General features: G+C 40.4%; 1 protein-coding gene across 10 annotated transcripts in view; it reads right to left on the bottom strand.

Moving 5' to 3' along the window:
- Positions 1–21848, bottom strand: part of NFATC3 (nuclear factor of activated T cells 3) — a 160089-nt gene that overhangs the window by 49214 nt on the left and 89027 nt on the right. For 9 of the 10 annotated variants that reach the window (XM_035282294.3, XM_002761175.7, XM_078357500.1 and 6 more), the window contains exons 5-8: positions 20283–20455; positions 13445–13585; positions 6368–6423; positions 4393–4519 (exon numbers count right to left, since the gene is read on the bottom strand). In XM_035282294.3, the coding sequence (XP_035138185.1) occupies positions 4393–4519; positions 6368–6423; positions 13445–13585; positions 20283–20455 (497 nt within the window). The remainder of the gene's footprint in view (positions 1–4392; positions 4520–6367; positions 6424–13444; positions 13586–20282; positions 20456–21848) is intronic. The other variant, XM_017967043.4, reaches the window with a different exon arrangement.

The following is a 21848-nucleotide window of genomic DNA, read 5'->3' as shown; positions in this document are numbered from 1 at the left end:
GTATCTGTAAATTGATGATCAACATCAATGGTGCCCTTCAATCAGGTCTAGAATCCTACTACGTTTTTGTAGAGAACTTTCCCTTTCTTTAACAAAACTGATTTCAAACATTCTCCATAATTGTCCAACTGTGAAATCACCCAAATTTCCCACTGCTCACAAAGGGCATGTCATTTTTTGCAGGTTAAAAACTAAAGCTATCATATGGAAGCTCCTTAAAGTCTCAATTGCTAAATCTACAAACTTTTTTCATCTACATCCATCTTAATCCATCTTCTTCATCTTCCCTTCCGTTCCTTCTCCCATCTAAGGCCCATTTTAAATCCTATCCCCTCTCATCTTTCCCAAAAGCCTGATTATTCTTTATCATCACTGATGTTACCTGTATATTCAAAACATTCTTGGTGTTTCAATCACCTTCTTAGGGTTATCTCATGTAAATCTTGCTCCCTACAGTCACTAATTTGAGAAAAGATTAAATTAGTTCTTGATACTTCATAAAGAGAAACATGGGGAAAATGATTTGTGAAATACAAGTCTGATCATGTTACCACTCTGTTAAAGCTCCCCCTTTTTTTTTTTTTTTGAGCCAGAGTTTCACTCTTGTTGCCCAGGCTAGGGTGCAATGGCATGATTTCAGCTCGTCGCAACCTCTACCTTTTGGGTTCAAGCGATTCTCCTGCCTTAGCCTCCTGAGTGGCTGTAATTACAAGAATGCACCACCACGTCTGGCTAATTTTGTATTTTTAGTAGAGATGGAGTTTCTCCATGTTGGTCAGGCTGGTCTCGAACTCCTGACCTCAGGTGATCAGCCCACCTTGGTCTCCCATAGTGCTGAGATTACAGGCGTGAACCACCACACCCGGCCTAAAGCTCACTTCTTACAGCTGTTTGAATACTCTATGATCCCACCAACAAGGCCTTTGCACATGCTGTCTTTGATTTGCAATGTTCTTCCTCACTTTATCTAACACAGTAATTAATAGTATAGACTCCCCAGCCAGAGGCCTAGGTTCAAATTCCTTTTCTAACACTTACTACCCATGTGAGTGACTTCAGTTGATTCATTTGTAAAATGAGAACAACAGTGTTTACCTTATAGGGTTATGGGAAGATAAATGAGTTGTTATGTGTAAAATGCTTAGAAGAGCACCTGGCACATACTAAATGCTCTAAATGTTTGCTAAGTAAATAAATAAACCTCTGTGTACTCTATCATAACAAAAGCCCAGATTCTAGAGCCAGATTGCTTGTGCATAAAGTTTGGCTCTAAGATTTATGCTGGACACTATGAGACCTTAAAATGTTACTTAACTGCTCATTTTTCTTATTTGAAAATAGAATAACAAACCTACATCATAGGTCAATTTTGAGGATTATGAGTTAATATAGGAAAGGCTAAGAACATCACTAAGAATACAGTAAATGCTAATAAATAACTATTACTTTCCAGTTATCAACTCAAGTATCACTTCTTCATGAAAGCCTTTTCTAAACCTGTTAGCCTATGCAGTGGTCTGCTATTTGTATCCACAGCACTGTGTCCCTTTGCTTCAGCCTTTACCTCAGTTTCTAATACAAACTTGTAAGTAATTTATTTATTTAGTGTCTTTTTTCCTTCTTTGAGACACAGTCTTGCTCTGTCACCCAGGCTGGAGAGCAGTGGCACCATCTCAGCTCACTGCAACCTCTGCCTCCGAGGTTCCAGTGATACTCCTGCCTCAGCCTCCCTAGTAGCTGGTACTACTGGTGCCCACCACCATACTCAGCTAAATTTTGTATTTTTGTAGAGACAGGGTTTCATCATGTTGGCCAAGCTGGTCTTTTTTGTTTTTTTCAGATTGAGTCTCACTCTGTTGCCCAGGCTGATGTGCAGTGGCACGATCTTGGCTCACTGCAACCTTTACCTCCTGGGTTCAAGCGATTCTCCTACCTCAGCCTCCTGAACAGCTGAGACTACAGGTGTGTGCCACCATGTCTGGCTCATTTTTGTAATTTCAGTAGAGGCAGAGTTTCACCATGTGGGCCAGACTGGTCTTGAACTCCTAACCTCAAATGATCCACCCACTTCAGCCTCCCAAAGTGCTGTGATTACAGGTGTGAGCCACTGTGCCTGGCCAGCCAGGCTAGTCTTGAACATCTGACCTCAAGTGATCTGCCCACCTCAGCCTCACTAAGTGCTGGGATTACAGGCGTGAGCGACTGCACCTGTCCTTTTTTTTTTTTTTTGAGACATTGTCTCATTCTGTCACACAGGCTGGAGTGCAATGGTGTGATCCTGGCTCACTGCAACCTCTGCTTCGTGGGTTCAGGTGATTCTCCTGCCTCAGCCTCCTGAGCAGCTGGGATTACAGATGGGTGCCATCATGCCCAGCTAATTTTTGTATTTTTGTAGAGATGGGTTTTCACCATATTGGCAAAGCTGATCTCAAACTCCCAACCTCAAGTAATCTGCCCACCTTGACCTGCCAAAATGCTGGGATTACAGGTGTGAGCCATTGTGCCCAGTGTGCATACACACACACACACACACACACACACACACACACACACACCCCATGAGAGAGAGTGTCTTTTTTTTTTTTTTTGACAGGGTCATATTCTGGTGCCCTGGCTGGAGTGCAGTGGCATGATCCTGGCTCACTGCAGCCTCAACTTCCCAGGCTCAAGCAATCTTACCACCCCAACCTCCCAAGTAGCTGGGATACAGGCTCGCGCCACCACACCAGGCTAATTTCTAAAAATAATTGGGGCCAGGCATGATTTTAAGCTATTATAACATAAGTGGCCTTTGGAGACTGTAAGTAAAAATAAAGCCAGGCTTTAAAGGGTACAAGGCTGAAGTGGTGGCTCATGACTGTAATCCCAGCACACTGTGAGGCTAAGGTGTGCAGACCACTTGAGGTCAGTTCAAGACCAGCGTGGCCAACACAGCAATACCCCATCTCTACTAAAAATACAAAAAATAGTTTGTTCGTTTCTTTTTGAGATGGAGTCTCACTCTGTCAACCAGGTAGGAGTATAATGGTACATTCTTGACTCACTGCAACCTCTGCTTCCTGGGTTCAAGCAATCCTCCTGCCTCAGCCTCCTGAGTACCTGGAATTACAGGCATACGGCACCATATTTGGCTAATTTTTGTATTTTTAGAGATAGGGTTTCACCATGTTGGTCAGGCTGGTCTCAAACTCCTGATCTCGTGATCCACCTGCCTCAGCCTCCCAAAGTGTTGGGATTACGGACATGAGCCACCATGCCCAGGCTATTCTTTTCATTTTCTATAAATCATTTCAAAGCTTTTGCAAGAGTAAATTTCAAAGAGCAAGGTACACTACAATTTTTTTTGAGATAGAGTCTTACTCCGTCACCAGGCGCCAGGCTGGAGTACAGTGGTGCAACCTTGGCTCACCGCAACCTCCGCCTCCTGGGTTCAAGCAATTCTCCTGCCTCAGCCTCCCGAGTAGCGTGCGCCACCACGCCCAGCTAATTTTTGTATTTTTAGTAGAGACGGGGTTTCACCATGTTGGCCAGGATGGTCTTGATCTCTTGACCTCGTGATCCGCCCATCTCGGCCTCCCAAAGTGCTGGGATTACAGGCATAAGCCATCGCACCTGGTAGGTACACTATAATTTTTTATTATTACATACCCTGGTGATTAGCACAGTGCCTGAACAGAGAAGGCCTCTATACATATTTGTTATCTAGGCATGTCACATCAGCATGAAACACCACATAATATTTATGTGTCACAATCAAGAACTGGAAAGTTATAGCACTGGAATGGCTGCAAAAAGAGGCATGGAAGCCTCCTGTGTTAGGATGTATCTACAAAATCAGGAACTCTGGCATCAAGTTTATACCCCCTATAGCCCACAGTATGGTGCAGTTGCTATGTGCCAAATGAAAATCTAACAAAATCAAGTTGAATGATCAAGAATAAAATAGAAAAATATTAAAAATTTAAAAAAGAAAATCTAACAAGGGTTTTCTTCATGTGATTGGGAATGGGTAAGATGAAAATACTATGAACTGGGCACACTGCCTTTTTATGGTGCTAAGAGTACAAAGAGAGTTCATGACTCAGGAGCACACACATACTCACAAACACTTGCCCCTCTGTAATGCTGGGAACTTTTGATAAAAATTCTTCTGAAAAAAAAAAGACTTTAAACCTACTGCCCATCTTCTAATTTTCCCATAATAAATCATTACAAAATAACAACTGAGAGCATATCTAATATGTAAAGTCAACATAAACTTTAGATTGGGCATCTATTGGTGTTTTCACTGTTTATATGCACTCTACCTTAAACATTCTAACATAGGATTCATTGAATAGCTTTTTCATCATGAAAAGAAGCTCTACAGTAAATCATTACGACTCCTCATACCTGGTGTGTAAGTAAAACGTTGAGACTGGCTTTTTTTCCTCTTGCCATTGCAAAGATAAAAGTGCACCTGCACTGCAGCTGTAACTGCTGGGTTATGATATGGAGGAACTTCAAGGACAATGTGAGCCTAAGGATGGAAAGCAAGATTATGTTACACTCAGAACTAAAAATGAAATGCACCTGCTAAACACATCACAACTCATGAGTCTTAACTACAAAGCTCTCCCATAATAGATAATTATGCACATCAGCTAGTCGCATAAGTCATCTGGAGATTTACTATAGGAACGCTTCAGTCTTGAAAGACATAAGTCCTTTAATTAATAAAAGAGAAATTACTTTTTACTCACCCAATTGGGTTTCTGGCTGTAGCAGAAGTAAAAAATCTTACATACTATATAGAGAGATATTTTGCTCTACCAAATATTACATGTTACCATTTATCTTAAGAGTAAATTCATTCTGGTTTTTAATTAGGTTTAATAATGCCCAAGCTGCATTATAGTTTAGAGCTCTTATCTTATATTTTACATTCAAAATGTTCTAAACTAGAGCCAGGTGCCGTAGCTCACACCTGTAATCCCAGCACTTTGGGAGGCTGAGGTGGGTGGATCACGAGGTCAGGAGATCGAGGCCATCCTGGCCAACATGGTGAAACCCTGTCTCTATATTAAAAAAAAAAAAAAAAATTAGGCTGGGCGTGGTGGCTCACACCTATAATCCCAGCACTTTAGGAGGCTGAGGTGGGCGGATCACAAGGTCAAGAGATCGAGACCATCCTGACCAACATGGTGAAACTCTGACTCTACTAAAAATACAAAATTTAGCTGGGCATGGTGGTTCACGCCTGTAGTCCCTGTTATTTGGGAGGCTGAGGCAGGAGAACTGCTTGAACCCGGGAGGCAGAGGTTGCAGTGAGCCAAGATTGTGCCACTGCACTCCAGTCTGGCACCTGGCGATAGAACGAGACTGTTTAAAAAAAAAATTAATTAAACAAAACAACCAAAAATGTTTTAAACCGGTATTAAACAAAGTTTGTGTCTATCTCAAAAATAATTTTACAAAACCAAGGTGAAAATGTTAGCCCCAAACCAAATACAATTCTCAACCTAATTGCTCCAGATCTTTGGAAAGCATTGTGGAAAGTGGTATTTCCAATCCCAGAAAATACTCTGTCTCTATTCCAAACAAGTCCAAAGCTTTCAATGTAGAATCCTAGAAGTCTTAACTAAGTAGCTGAGGAGTAAAAAATAGTGTGTTAAGTACACAATTCTCTAAGGACTTGTCTTGCTACTATCTTTTGTCCGGTACATATGTTCTTTCTCTTTTTTATTTCTCTGTGAAGGCCTATACATATGTTCTTTATTGAATCTGTTTTTATTCCTGAGTTCAGAGAAATTAATGATAATTTTAATAAGAACCTTCTGATGATCTTCTTTCTAGTTTCTCCTTCCCTATACACAATAAGGAGAAAAAAGACACTAACTGGTTATCTTTTCTAAACTTTAATTTAATTTACTTTAATACTACGTAAGTATCTTACTTCCAAACCTTTAGAAATTTTATGTTTTTATACAAGGTCTCACTCTGTCACCCAGGCTGGAGTGTAGTGGTATGATCATGGCTCATTGCAACCTTGACCTCCCAGGCTTAGGTGATCCTCCCACCTCAGCTTTCCAAGTAGCTGGGACTACAGGCACACATCACTAAGCATGGCTAATTTTTTTGTAGAGATAGAGTTTTACCATATTTCTCAGGCTTGTCTTGAACTCCTGGGCTCAAATGATCCTCCCGCCTCAGTCTCTCAAAGTGCTCCCAAAGTGTTGGGATTATGGGCATGAGCCCCTGTGCCCAGGCTAATTTTACTTTTTTATTAATCAATATACAAAAGACTCATCCATACCATAAAGCAATATTATTCAATTTTCTATTCAGTGTCTTAAATATTTCTTAAAAATTAAGGTAAATTTCTTACCCCTTGACATTTTTCCCTGATTATTTTCCCTTCTACCTCCCACTGAGGTCGTCCATCTATTGAAAGAAAGAGTTTACAGTTAAAAGCAATTTATATCAGAAAGCATACAGACAAAATCTAACGCATGTAGTATCACAAATTTATTAGCAAAGGGGATCTTTTTTTCACTGACTTCCATTATGAAAATAAAATGTGAAATGTGTACAAACAAGGAAAAAATAAGGAGAAAGATCCTGGGCTGCCCAGGTTAGCAGATCCAACAGAGTTCATTCTAACCATCTACCCAAGTGATGTTTAAAAGCCCTCTGAGAGCACCCCCATCAAGTGGTGGCCAACTTTTGCTTGTGTATCTAAAATGATAGGAAACTCACTTCCTCACCACGTAACTCACTCCATCTTGGATAACTGCTGCTAGAAAGCTCCTCATGCTAAATCAAATGTCTCTTTACGTATCCAACAACTGGTCTAACTACTATTCCTTGCAGTCACAAAATAAAATCTTGATTGCTTGTCTGTGAGATCATATTTCAGATGTTGAAAAGCAGTTATGTCTGCTTGTGTCTCCTCTCCCACTGGCTAGCATCCCCAGTTCTGCACCTATCCCTTTCACAGTATTTTAGACTTCATGGTCTCTGTTTAAACATGCTCCCTCAAATTCACCAGGCCCAGGACTTAACAGCCTATGTGAGAAATGACTGAGGCTGTCACCACCATACATGAAATTGCTGTGTCTGTTAATGAAAGCTTTCTTGGGGTACAGGGGGGAGCTTTCTTGGGAGCACCATATGCTGACCCTCACACTAAGTATGTGACCAACTGTCTATACATTTCCTACTGCCAAGTTCCCACACTGTGCACTTACGCAGCTGAGTGTTTTTTATTCTGCCAACCTTTTGAAACATTACTTACTCCCAGCAGGGAGATTTCATTTTGTTGGATTACTTCACTTGTCAAAATATTTTTTAGATATTGATGGTCATAAAAAATGTTTCCTAAGCTTTCCAGATTTTTGTCACCTGAAGATTTGGCCAACACATTTTCTGTCTCTTTATCCCAAGTGAACTACTCACTTGGAGACAGTCTTGTCTGCTACTAAAACTCTCTGACCGATATACAATTATTCCAAAGCATTCTTTCTGTATCACAGGCATTCACCCAGTGACTAAGCCGCATCACTTCTTCATCTGGTCTGTGAAGTTATCAAGAGAGATTTCATCAAACACTTTCCAGGTTGTAACCATCATTTTCCAGTCCAGCAACTAGACAATGGCTACTTCTGGTGCACAAGAGATACTACAGATAAGTGCTACACCTACTTAGAATTATAGCTCAGTTTAGCAATCATGTGCTGGATCCTTATGTGCCAGACACTTTGTGTTAATCAGATAACTGAGACCAGGTACCCTGTTTTCAGCCTGTGGATGAAAGGCAAATGCAAACAGTTCATTATAATAAAATGTGGTAGGTACAATAATTAATAAAGGTGCACTCTGGATAAACCAAGAACAAAGGAGCAGGGTCTTTAACCTAATTTTGGGGAAGGTAGTGAGACAAGGAAGGCTTCCTGGAAGAGCTCTTGAACTGAGACTTAACATGAGATAGAACTCATAATGTGGGGAAAGGGTAATTATAGGCAGAAAAGACAGCATGAGCAAAGACAAGATGATAAGTACCCCTAAGATAAAGAGATGTATAAGCAGCTATGCTATTGTATAAAGTACGAGCCAGGGAACAATAAGAAAGAGGGTTGTAAAGACTGGCAGCAGATTATGGCCTGAATGCCATAATAAGGAGCCTAGAAAATGAAGTGGATCACTGAAGGTGTTTTTAAAATGGGAGTTATATGTTTACGACTGGAATCTCCTCTAAAGCCAGTAACTACCACCATTTAACATGATTCGATTTCAATCAAAAGCTCTTAAATGTGAAGCTCCGGGTCAAATAAACGAATTCAATAATACCTATTAATTATACTCAGGCACAGATGAATTTTTACAGTGGAAAGGAAGGGACAGTTCTGAGACACTATCTCTTCCTCATGCTCCTTATTCACCTGAAACATGACACCCACAGAAAGACATTCCTTGATGACTTGATATAAACAGTTCACAACTCAGTTTCTATTACTTCATAGCAGTTTTGTCTGGAATAATCTGGTTCATTTATTTGTTTATAGGTGCTTCTCTACCAGAATGTAAGCTCAATCAGAGCAGGCAACCTTGTATTCAACATTATATCCCTAATGCCTAGACTAGCGTCTTATCACATAGCACTGCTGCATAAATAATTGATGAATTATTAAATTATGAAACAGAACTGATGTTTTTTGAAGACAGACAGGGTATGGGTCAGGGTTGAAGGTATATGAATTTTAAAGGAGAAGAAGACAGACACCCATATAGTTTCTAGCTCAAAGAGAAGATGCTGATATTATTATTATTATTTTGAGATGGAGTTTCGCTCCTGTTTCCCAGGCTAGAGTACAGTGGTGCGATCTCGGCTCACTGCAACCTCTGCCTCCTGGGTTCAAGCAATCTCCTGCCTCAGCCTCCCGAGTAGCTGGGATTACAGGCACCTGCCACCACACCCAGCTAAGTTTTTGTATTTTTAGTAGAGACAGGGTTTTACCATGTTGGCCAGGCTGGTCTTGAACTCCTGACCTCAGATGATCCACCTGCCTAAACCTCCCAAAGTACTGGGATTAAAGGTGTGAGCCACTGCACCCAACCCTGATGTATTATTAATCAAGTTAAGAAATTCAGACAGATAAACTACTTTGTCAAGTCAGATTTGTTTTCATATTTTAAGTATCAGTGAGACATTTATAAACCAATATCCAGTGGGTACTTTAACATTCAGGTTAAAGTTTAAGAGAAACATGTTGCTGCAGAGAGGTATTTGGGAGCTAATGAAAATTCTCAAAAAGGAGGACGATAATGAGAAGAAAAATGAATATAAAACCTTAGAAAACATCTACATTTAAGAGCCAGAAAAACTCGCATAAAAAGACGAACAGTAATAAAGATGTGTGAGAACCAGGCAAGAAAAATTACACAAAGCGAAGGGGGAAAAGTGTTAAGAAGGAGAATAAGTAGCTAGCTGTAAAATTTTTAGGCGGTTATGACTTCAATGAAGTGAAAGACAAAAGATTAAAGAGAAACTAAAGCAAATTACACTACTTTTTTTTGAGAGGGTGGATGCTAAACGGTAGAGAAATGAAACAAAAGCTAAAGAAGATGACAGAGTTAAGAGAAAGGGAATGTTTAGGATGAGAAGACATAAACATAATTAAACTCCAAGAAGGAGAATCCAGTAGAAAAAGAGAAATTATAAAAGAGAGGTGATGGAGGCACTGAATACAGCCTTTAAGACTTAGGTTTTAAAAAGATAAAATAGTGAAAACAGATTAAAATTTTAATTAAGAAAAAACATAGTCAGGTGTGATGCCTCACGCCTGTAACCCCAACACTTTGGGAGGCCGAGGCAGGCAAACTGCCTGAGCTCAGGAGTTTGAGCCCAGCCTGGGCAACATGGTGAAACCCCATGTCTACTAAAATACAAAAAAATTAGCCTGGCATGGTGGTGTGTGCCTATAGTCCCAGCTACTTGGGAGGCTGAGGCAGGAGAATTGCAAGAACCCGGGAGGCAGAGGCTGCAGTGAACCAAGACTGCACCACTGCACTCCAACCTGCGTGACAGAGCAAGACTTCACCTCAAAAAGAAAAAGAAAAAACATAATAAACCAAAGAAAATGAAAAGTTAAATATAGAAATCAGTGAAACAGAAAGGCACACTGAAAGGTTTGATAAAGCCAAGAACTATGGAAAGACTGGTTAAAAATCCAGAAATGGTATAAATAAATAGCAGGAATAAAAAAAGTGGGGGGATATAACTCCAGATGCAAAAAGAGAATACTGTGAGCTCATTAATGCCCATAAATTTGAAAATGTAGGGGAAAGGAATAAAGTCCTAGAAAAATATATATGACCAAGCCAGGCGCAGTGGCTCATGCCTATAATCCAAGCTCTTTTGGATGCCGACATGGGTGGATCACTGGAGATCAGGAGTTTGAGACCAGCCTGGACAATATGGTGAAACCCTGTCTCTACTAAAAAAAAAAAAAAAAATTAGCTGGGCATGGTGGCAGGCACAGGTAATCCCAGCTACTTGGAAGACTGAGGCAGGGGAATGGTTTGAACTCAGGAGGCAGAGGTTGCAGTGAGCTAAGATTGCACCATTGCACTCCAGCCTGGGCAACAAAAGCAAAACTCTGTCTCAAAAAAAAAAAAAAAAAAAAGACAAATATATATGATCAAACTCAAGAAGAAACATATTGACTAGTCCTACAACCACAAATAGAAATATATCACAAGTAAGTTAATGGCTCCCCACAAAAACAGTCCCCATTCCAGAAGGTTCTGGAGGTAAGCTCTGTCACATGCACAAGGGAACATGAAAGTACCCAACACAGACACTGTTAAAGAATGAAAAAAGATGAGGCAGTTTCCCCAAATCACTCTGATATCCAGAATATATAAAGAATTCCAAGTCACTAAAAAAATTAAAAATGATCCAATGGAGAAAATAGGCAAAGACACAAATAGTTACTGCACAGCAAATGAAATATGAATGGTCCATAACAACCTCAATAGCTAACAGGGAAATTCAAATCTAAAGTTCAAGATACCATTTCACTCCTACTGGATTAACAAAATTTAAGAATTTTAATATTCTTGCCTATGCCTACCAGATATAGCAATGCCAAAAACTGGACAACATCCAAATATCCAGTAAGAGAAAGGATAATAAATTGTAGTACATTCATACAATGAAAAATTTTATAGTAGTGAAAGTAAAAGGTCTTCAGTTACATAGAGCAGTCTTAAAACACTAAGACCTCTGAAAAGATAATTTTTCAAGGAATACAGGCAATATCATACAAAGTCCAAAAACAGGGACAAAAAAGATATTGAATATTTAGGTTGTTTCCATTTTTTGGCAATTATAAATCGTTTTATATGATTAAAAAGCAAAGGTTAATTCGAGTGAGGGTTCCATTTGGGAAGGGGGACCCAGAGGCCTTCAAAGGTAAATGTATTTCTTAAACTTGGTAGTAGGTGTAAGTATTTGTTATATTATATTATTCTCATAAAAACAGTGTTTTGGTGGGTGCTGGTGGCTCACATCTGTAATCCCAGAACTTTGGGAGGCCGAGGTGGGGAGATCACAAGATCAGGAATTCCAGACCAGCCTGGTCAACGTGATGAAATCCTGACTCTACTAAAAACACAAAAATTAGTGGGGCGTGGTGATGGGAGCCTGAGGCACAGAATTACTTGAACCCGGAGGCAGAGGTTGCAGTGAGCTGAGATCTAGCCACTGCACTCAGCCTGGCGACAGAGCGAGAGACTGTCTCAAAAAAAAAAAAAAAGTTTTTTATGGCCAGCATGTAGATCCTAGCACTTTGGGAGGCTGAGGTGGGCAGATCCCTTGAGGTCAGGAGTTCAACACCAGCCTAGCCAACATGGCAAAACCCCATCTCTACCAAAAATACAAAAATTAGCCAGGTGTGGTAGCTTGTGCCTGTAATACCAACTACTTGGGAGGCTGAGGCAGGAGAATCGCTTTAACCTGGGAGGCAGATGTTGCAGTGAGCCAAGATTGTGCCACTGCACTCCAGCCAAGGCAACAGAACAAGACTCTCCAAAAAATATATATATATTTCCTAAGTTTTAAATGTTTTTAAAACTGAGAGGAAATAATTGATGGAAAAGTGTTTTAAATATGCACAAGGGATGAAATCAAACACCCTCATAAACATTGAATTCTTCTACTTTAAAAATAATTTTGGTATAATTCACATACTATAAAATCCATCCTTTTAAAGTATAAAACTCAGAGGTTTTGGGGATATTCACAGAGTAGTACAACCATCACCACAATCTAATTCCAGAACATTTCCATCATTCCAAAAGGAAACCCAGCTCCCATCAACAGTCACTCACCATTGACACCTTCCTCCAACCAACCACTAATCTACATTTTGTCTCTGGATTGCTTATACTGGACATTTTATGTAAATGGAATCATACGCTATGTGTTCTTTTGTGCTGGCTTCTTTCACTTGGCCTATTTTCAGCGTTTATCCATGTGTAGCATGTAGGAGTACTTCATTTTTTTTTTTTTTTTTTTTTGTGGAGACGGAGTTTCACTCTTGTTGCCCAGGCTGGAATACAATGACACCATCTCGGCTCACCGCAACCTCTGCTTCCTAGGTTCAAGTGATTCTCCCATTTCAGCCTCCTGAGTAGCTGGGATTACAAGCATCCGCCACCAGGCCAGGCTAATTTTGTATTTTTTACTAGAGACGGGGTTTCTCCATGTTGGTCAGGCTGGTCTCGAACTCCAGACCTCAGGTGATCCACCCGCCTCAGCCTCACAAAGTGCTGGGATTACAGGCGTTGAGCCACTGCACCCGGCCTTCATTAATTTTTATGACCAAATAATATTCCAGTGTATGGATATATCACATTTTGTTTATCCATTCATCATTTGGTGAGCATTTTTAGGTTGTTTCCATTTTTTGGCAATTGTAAATAAAGTTGCTGTAAATATCTATCTCTTAAGTTTATGCGTGGACATGTATTTCCAACTCTTTCAAGTATATACCTAGGAGTAGAGTTGCTGGGGGATCTCTACTTTTAGACATCTTAAATTATTATCATATTATTATTATTATTTAGAAACAAGATCTCACTCTATTCCCCAGGCTGAGGAGTGAAGTGGCACAAACAGAGCTCACTGTAACCCAGAATTTCTGGGCTCAAGTGATCCTCCTGCCTTAGCCTCCTGAGTAGCTGGAACTACAGGCATGTGCCACCATGCCCAGTTCCTTAAAGATAATTTAACATTTATATGAAAATTTAATAAGTGTTTGGTTTAAAATAAAATCTGGTGCAAAATGATACCTGTAGCTTTATTAAAACTACTTTGTAATTTTTGTTACTGAAAAATCTAAATAATTTATTCTACCCTTTGCCCCTTAGTTTGAAGTCAATCAACTCATATGTTATTTACCTTGTCCTTTTTCCAGAAAAATGATTTTGGATTCTGGAAGAAAATTAGATCCAGTCACAATCATTTCATGACCTCCATTTACAGAACAACTGTTGATACTGTACTTTTCAATATGAGGAAGTTCTTGAGCAGATCGCTGGGCTGTTTTGAATTTTTTTTAAGAGTTGAGAAAAAAAAAAGTTAAAAATCTTTCATACATAAATAAACTCAAGCTATAAAAAGAAAAGAGAAGCAAATTTTGGGATTAATTCATTTAGGCTTTTAAAATTCAAGACAACGGTAACAAAACTCACTAAAAGAACTAAGTTGTTTATAAAACAAAATAGATATTAGATTTATGTGATTTCTAAGTATATTTATTTATTTGAGACAGGGTCTCACACTGTTGCCCAAACTGGAGCACAGTGGCACGATCATCGCTCCCTGCAGCCTCCAATTCCTGGCTGAAGTGATGCTCCCACCTCAGCCTCCCAAGTAGCTGGGACTACAGGTGCATGCCACCATGCCCAGCTAATTTTTTTTTTAAAATAGCAACATAGTCTCACTTCATTGCCAAGCCTGGTCTCAAACTCCTAGCCTCAACCAATCCTCCTGCCTTGACCTCCCAAAATGCTGGGATTAGAGGCATGAGCCACCACACGCAGCCAATCATTTTCTTAGATTACAACTATAAAGAAACTAATGAAAATTAGTATCTTCAACTTCATGCTGACTACAACACATTTACCTCATCTGTTTTTCTCTTTTGCTTAAATGCTTAATATATTTCTTCCATGCAACTATCTGTTAAAATCTGTAAATCTAATATAATTACAAAAAGCATGTAACTCCAAAGATATATAATTATATTGTGTGCAAAGGAGAGAAGACAAGTTCTAAAAGTGCTACTCCTTAGACAAACACCAAGTGAGCCTTTCTTTTTAAATTCATTTGTATAATTTATTTACTTATTTTTGAGATGGAGTCTCGCTCTGTCAACCAGGCTGGAGTGCAATGGTATCATCTTGGCTCAGTGCAACCTCCACCTCCTGGATTCAAGCGATTTCCCTGCCTCAGCCTCCTGAGTAGCTGGGATTACAGGCACCTGCCACCACGCCTGGCTAATGTTTTGTATTTTTAGTAGAGACAGGGTTTCACTATGTTGACCAGGCTGGTCTCGAACTCCTGACCTCGTGATCCGCCTGCCTCCCAAAGTGCTGGGATTACAGGTGTGAGCCACCATGCTTGGCTTGTATTTTTATTTTTTAGAGACAGAGTCTTGCTCTGTTGCCCAGGTTATTGCCCAGTGGCATGAGCATAACTCACTGCAGCATCAAACTCCTGGGTTCAACAATCCTCCCACCTCAGCCTCCCAAGTAGCTGGGACAACAGGCCATGTGCCACTACGCCCAGCCAATTTTTAAAATTTTATTTTTGTAGAGACAGTGTCTCTCACTTTGTTGCCCAGGCTGTTCTCGAACTCCTGGGTTCAACTGATCTTCCCGCCTTGGCCTCCTAAAGTGCTGGGATTACAGATGTGAGCCACTGTGACCTGGTATTTACATTATCAACTTTTATAATCAGTGTTTATGGTGCCACCTTTCTCTGATACTGACTGGTTCCAAGTTGCTACATTTTCTGGAAATCCTATTTCTGGCTTTTCTTTCTTTTAATTGCTTGAGTTTCAAACTATAAATTATATTTCTTTTTATGATGTAGGTTCTCTAATGGCTGTTTTTGTTTGTTTTCAGAAAGGGTCATGCACTGTCACCCAGGCTGGAGTACACTGGCGTGATCACAGCTCTGTAGTCTCAATCTTCTGAGCTCAAGTCATTCTCAGATCTCACCCTCCCCAAGAGCTGGGACTATAGAAATGCATCACCATAACCAACTTAAGAATTGTTTTTTTTTTTTTTTTTTTTTTGTAGAGACAGGGTCTTATTATGTTGCCCCTTATTATGTAGGCTGGTCTCGAACTCCTGGTCTAAAGCAGTCCTCCTGGACATAAGCAATACTCCTGGCTAAACCTCCCAAAGAGCTGAGATTACAGGTGTGAGTCATGCCTGGCCTCTAATAAATTTTTCTTGCCAAATACCTAGATACCTAGGTTTCTCTGAATTAAAACAAATTTTAAAAGTGTTGGTCGTTATCTCTTCAACACTTTTATTTGGAAAACAGGTCCACTTTTATTCCAAGTGTGTAGGTGAGAAACCTGGTGGGCTTGAGAATCAGCTGTGTTTTGTTTGGCTAGCAGAGCATTTTAAAGAAATGTAAAATTCATTGCTGTTAGGAAAGCATGCATTCCCAGTTCACAACAGCTATCAATTATTTAATACATAATCACAAAAGTTCACAAATTGGGACCCTGGCCTCATTCAAAGAGAGTATTATCATCAATCCTTTCATAGAAGATGCATATGTGGGCTGGACGTGGTGGCTCATACCTGTAATCCCAGCACTTTGTGGAGGCAGAGGCGGGCGGATCATGAGGTCAGTTCTAGACCAGCCTGATCAACATGGTGAAACCCCATCTCTACTAAAAATATAAAAATTATCTGGGCGTGGTGGCGTATGCCTGTAATCCCAGCTACTCAGGAGGCTGAGGCAGGAGAATAGTTTGAACCTGGGAGGAGGAAGATGCAGTGAGCTGAGATCGCACGACTGCACTCTAGTCAGGGTGAGACTCTGTCTCAAAATAAAAAAACACACAAAAGACGATGCACATACAGCCAGACGCAGTGGCTCACACGTGTAATCTGAGCACTTTGGGAGGCAGAGGCAGGTGGATCACCTAAGATCAGGAGTTCAAGACCAGCCTAACCAACATGGTAAAACCCCATCTTTACTAAAAATACAAAAATTAGTTGGATGTGGTGGTGCATGTCTGTAATCCCAGCTAGTTGGGAGGCTGAGACAGGAGAATCGCTTGAACCCAGGAGGCGGAGGTTGCAGTAAACCGAGATCACACCAACAAACTCCAGCCTAGTCAATAGAATGAGACTGTCTCCAAAAAAAAAAAAAAAGATAGGTATGTGATTTACGATCAACTATTACTTGGGATGTACCAAGCACCAACCTAAATCTCAGAAAATACACACGTCTCTACTGTTCTAAATGGGTCACAAAGAAGGGGCCTGAAAACAAACACTGATTACAGGTACTTTCTAAGTAACAGCAAAAGTATGTTCAGGCTGGGCGCAGTGGCTCACACCTGTAATCTCAATACTTTGGGAGGCCAAGGCTGGTGATCACCTGAGGTCAGGAGTTCAAGACCAGCCTGGCCAACATGGTGAAACCCCATCTCTACTGAAAAATACAAAAATTAGCTGGGTGTGGTGGGTGCCTGTAATCCCAGCTACTCAACAGGCTGAGGCAGGGAGACTTGTTCAAACCCAGGAGGCAGAGGTTTCAGTAGGCCAAGATCGTGCCACTGCACTCCAGCCTGGTGTCAGAGTGAGACTCCATCTCAAAAAAAAAAAAAAAACAGCGTGTTTAACAGATGGCATAAACATGCCAAAAAAGTACTCCTATGGTAAAAATAATATTTTTGAAGAATATTTTCTAACAGAAGAAAATGCCTGTGATAGCATAAGTGAAAACTGCAAAACAAGATATAAAACTATATCAAATAAGCCCAATTTAAAAACGCTGTGTATGTGGATGTTTACAAAAAAACATACAAGGCTCACACCTGTAATCCTACCACTTCAGGAGTCTGAGGTGGGAAGATTACTCGAGGTCAGGAGTCCAAGACCAGCGTGACCAACATGATGAAACCTCATCTCTACCAAAAATACAAAAATCAGCTGGGCATTGTGGTGGGCACCTGTAATTCCAGCTACCTGGGAGGCTGAGGCACAAGAATTGCTTAAACCTGGGAGGCAGAGGTTCCAGTAAGCTGAGAATGTGCCACTGCACTCCAGCCTGGATCACACAGTGAGACTCCGTCCCTCCCCCACACAAAAAAAAGCAAGAAAAGGTGAATAGTAACTACCTACGAATAGTAATATTACAAAATAATTTAATATTATACTACTCTTAGTACCATTTTGCATTTTCTACATCCTCAATAATCACACATTAATTAATTTGTTTATTAATTTTTGAGACAAAGTCTCACTCTGATGCCCAGGCAGGAGTGCAATGGATCACCTGAGGTCAGGTGGATCAGGTGATCCTTATTCAGGTGATCTACCTGTGTAGGCCTCCCAAAGGGCTGGGATTACAGGCTTGAGCCACGACACCTGGCCAATTTTATTTTCTAAAAAAGAAAAAAATTAAGAATCATTTTAGCATAACCATCTCAAAAACTCAAACTACTCTATGACCTTATTTACATTACTTTGCCAGTTGGGCATGGTGGCTCATGCCTGTAATCCCAGAATTTTGGGAGGCCAAGGTGGGCAGATCACTTGAGTCCAGGAATTCAAGATCAACCTGGGCAACATGGGGGAAAATGCAAAAATTAGCCAGTTGCGGTTGCTTGTGCCTGTAGTCCCAGCTACTTGGAAGGCTGAGGTGGGAGGATTGCTTAAGCCTGGGAGGTGGACGTTGCAGTGAACTGAAATCATGCCACTGCACTCCAGCCTGGGAGACAGAGTGAGACCCTATCTCAAATGAATGAATAACTTTGCTTTAAAAATAGAGTTATCAGTTGGGCACGCTGGCTCACCCCTGTAATACCAACACTTTGGGAGGCCGAGGAGGGCAGATCACCTGAGGTTGGGAGTTAGAGACCAGGTTGACTAACATGGAGAAACCCCATCTCTACTAAAGATACAAAAAGCTAGCCAGGCATGGTGGCACATGCCTGTAATCCCAGCTACTCAGGAGGCTGAGGCAGGAGAATCGCTTGAACCTGGAAGGTAGAGGTTGTGGTGAGCCAACATCATGCCATTGCACTCCAACCTGGGCAACCAGCAAAACTCTGTCTAAAAAGAAAAAAAATAGAGTTATCTATGCTTATATGAGCATAGAACCCTCTGGCAGGATAATTAAGAAGCTGGCAATGATAGCCGTTTCTAAGGAAAAGAACTGATTGACTTGGAAATTTACCTTCTACTCTATATTCTTTTTGAATTTTGTAGCATATATCTATTTTGCCCATCAAAAAATTAATACAGGGTGAATGTGGTAGCTCATGCCTATAATCTCAGCCCTTTGGGAGGCCAAGATGGGAGGATCATTTATGTCCAGGAGTTTGAGACCAGCTTGAGAAACACGGTGAGACCCTATCTCTACAAAGAATAGTTTTTTTAATTTTAAAAATTAATACAAAAGCTTGTTCTACAGTTAACTCACCACAGATTTACTCAGTGACTCCCAGTCAACTGTCAAATGATAAAGTATCACTCCAATTCAGCAAACAGCAAAAGAAAGCATGAAAGGTTTCATAAGCAGATGTGGCCCCAAATTAAGAATACAGGGCCAAGTGCGGTGGCTCAGGCCTGTAATCTCAGCACTTTGGAAGGCCAAGATAGGCAGATCACGAGGTCAGGAGTTCGAGACCAGCCTGGCCAACACGGTGAAACCCCTTCTCTACTAAAAATACAAAAATTAGCTGGGTATGGTAGTATGCATCTATAATCCCAGCTAATCAGAAGGATGAGGCAGGAGAATCGTTTGACCCCAGGAGGTGGAGGTTGCTGTGAGCCGAGATAGTGCCATTGCACTCCAGCCTGGGTGACAGAGTGAGGCTCCATCTCAACAACAACAACAACAACAACAACAACAACAACAAAACAATATAAGCTGGGTGCGATGGCTCACACTTGTAATCCCAATCCCAGAATTTTGGGAGGCTGAGGTGGGCAGATCACTTCAAGTCAGAAGTTTGAGACCAGGGTGGCCAACACGGTGAAACCCAGTCTCTACTAAAAATACAAAAATTAGCCAGGTGTGGTGGCATACCCCTGTAGTCCCAGCTACTTGGGAGGCTGAGGCAGAGAATCGCCTGAACCGCGGAGGTGGTGGTTGCAGTGAGCCAAGATTGCATCATCTCACTCCAGCCTAGGCAACAGAGTTGAGACTCCATCTCGAAAAAAAACCCAACCCAGTCACCCCCAAAAAAGAATACATATGGTTAACAAAAATAAAATAATGTAATATAATCTAAAGAATACTAAGGAAACCTTTGTTCTAGGCAGCACAGCTCTATCACCAAAAAGCAAATAACCTTGAATGAGCACTAGAGATACTCATGCCTCAGTTTCCTCCTATGCAAATAAAACATGGAATCAGAATATTCTAAATTATATCCTAAAGATCTAAGTACTAGTCTCAATATTTCAAGTCATACTAGCTAACCCGCCCAGGATCCACAGTTCCCCAAAACTGAGTAGACGTCAGGTTCCAGGATCTCTTGTATCTTGCCTTTGTATATGTTAGGAAAAAACATTCACTGTCTCAATCAGATGTTTTGAATAATCTTAACAAAAGCTCTGTTAAATCTTATTTAGCTAAACTGTCAGCTTGCAGAGATAAGCACCGTCTAGCATGAAGATTGACATTTTAATGAAACAAAGACTACCAAGTGATACTTAAATCATAGCTTCATGATTTGGTCCTCAGATGGCATCAACTCCCCATTCTCATTTACATATAAGAAAACTCTGGTCAGGATAGTGTGTCTATAGTTCACAGAGCTACCTACTAAAACTATCATGAGAAACCATTTTCTAATTCCAGGATCGGTACTCTTCTACCCAAACGTGTTAGCTCATTTCCATATCAGAAAATCAAACCAGCCACCCAGACCATATACCCCAGTTTGCACTTCAGATGCATATATTACATTATAAGCAAAAACAGAAAATAAATTATAAACAAGATCTTAAAACATCATCAAAATCTCACTTACAGCACTCAACAGGTATAGAAGCTATCTGCAGAGAAAGAACTTTTCCACTGGGCTGTGGGATGTGTACACGAAACACAAGTCGTACTCTAGTATTCTTTCTGCCAATATCAGTTTCTCCTTTTCGAAGTTCTATATCTGAATTGCGGAGTTTCAAAATACCTGCACAGTCAATACTAAAGAGAAAAATATAAAAATTTGTTTATTGATAATCATGGTTCTAAACAACTCAACTACATAGAAATTGTTCATTTCTCAGAAAAAGACTACCCAAAATAAGGTCAAAAAAGAAAGATATGATGGCTATTCTTTGCTAAACTGAAGTTTAGGTATTAAAAATATTTTTATATGATAAATGTGCAAAATTAAGTACAGTAGATTGTCTGCAAAGTTAACAATTCCTCTTCATTCCTGTACTCGCATGCCTCTCCTCCTGCCATTAAGAGGTAAAGTATCTATGCCTACTCTCTGCTCTCCTTGAGAGCTAGCCTATGACTTGCTTTGACAAATGAAGTGTGGCCAAATGACAGTATGCAAGTTATGAGCCTAGTACTGAAGAAGGCAGGTAACTTCCACTTTTGCTGTCTTGGAGTCCTGAGTAAGGAGTCCAACTAGCATGGTGGAGAGAAAGGCCGAGACAATCCCTAACCACTCCAGCCACCCTAGACATTTTGGATGTTCAACCCCAGCTGAGCTCCCACTAAATCCAGGTACTTGAGTGACCCCCAGCTGGCACCATGTGACTAGACCAGCTGAGCTCAGTCAACCCAAAGAATCATGCAAAATAATAAAGAGTTATTACTATAAGCCATTAAATTTTCGGAGTGTCAGAACTAGACAACTGAATTAAAAAAAGACTAATTCTATACATGTAACTAGGTCAGAACAACAAATAACTCATCAATAGCTTATTTAAACTTTTATAGTGATGTATTTATTAATAAAAACAATTCATCAGGCTAAAATTCTTGAATTTCTAAGGAATGCAGATAGAAGGTTAAGGTTCTGCATTTAAGGTATAATGTTTCATCATCTGCTAACTTTATTACTAAGTATGACACACTACTATGGCAGGAAACAACAGAAGTTACAAAATATCTTTGTTACATATTGGAAGAATAAAGCAAACGGATAACTTCCTCATAGATACTCTACCTCATAAAGCAAATGGATAACTAATTATGATCAAATACACTAGTTAACCTTGTTAACAAGGCATTCCTTGTTATAGGTCCTTTTACTGGATCTACCAACTGTTCCAACCCTCATACTTATTGCACAGAGGCTGCAGAAGTCACTTTGAAGGACAATATATTACAGAACTAGAATATCAAGACAGGAACTGGCAGGGCAAGGTGGCTCACGCCTGTAATCCCAGCACTTTGGGAGGCCGAGACAGGCAGATCACCTGAGGTTAGGAGTTCAAGATAAGCCTGGGCAACATAGTAAAACCCCATCTATACTAAAATAGAAAAATTAGCTGGGCATAGTGGCAGGTGCCTGTAGTCCCAGCTACTCAGGGGGCTAAGGCAGGAATTGCTTGTGCCCAGGAAGCAGAGGCTGCAGTGA

The sequence above is a fragment of the Callithrix jacchus genome, chromosome 20 (assembly GCF_049354715.1).
Source record: "Callithrix jacchus isolate 240 chromosome 20, calJac240_pri, whole genome shotgun sequence".
Taxonomy (NCBI): Eukaryota; Metazoa; Chordata; class Mammalia; order Primates; family Cebidae; genus Callithrix; species Callithrix jacchus.
This window is presented reverse-complemented; position numbering and strand designations above follow the sequence as displayed.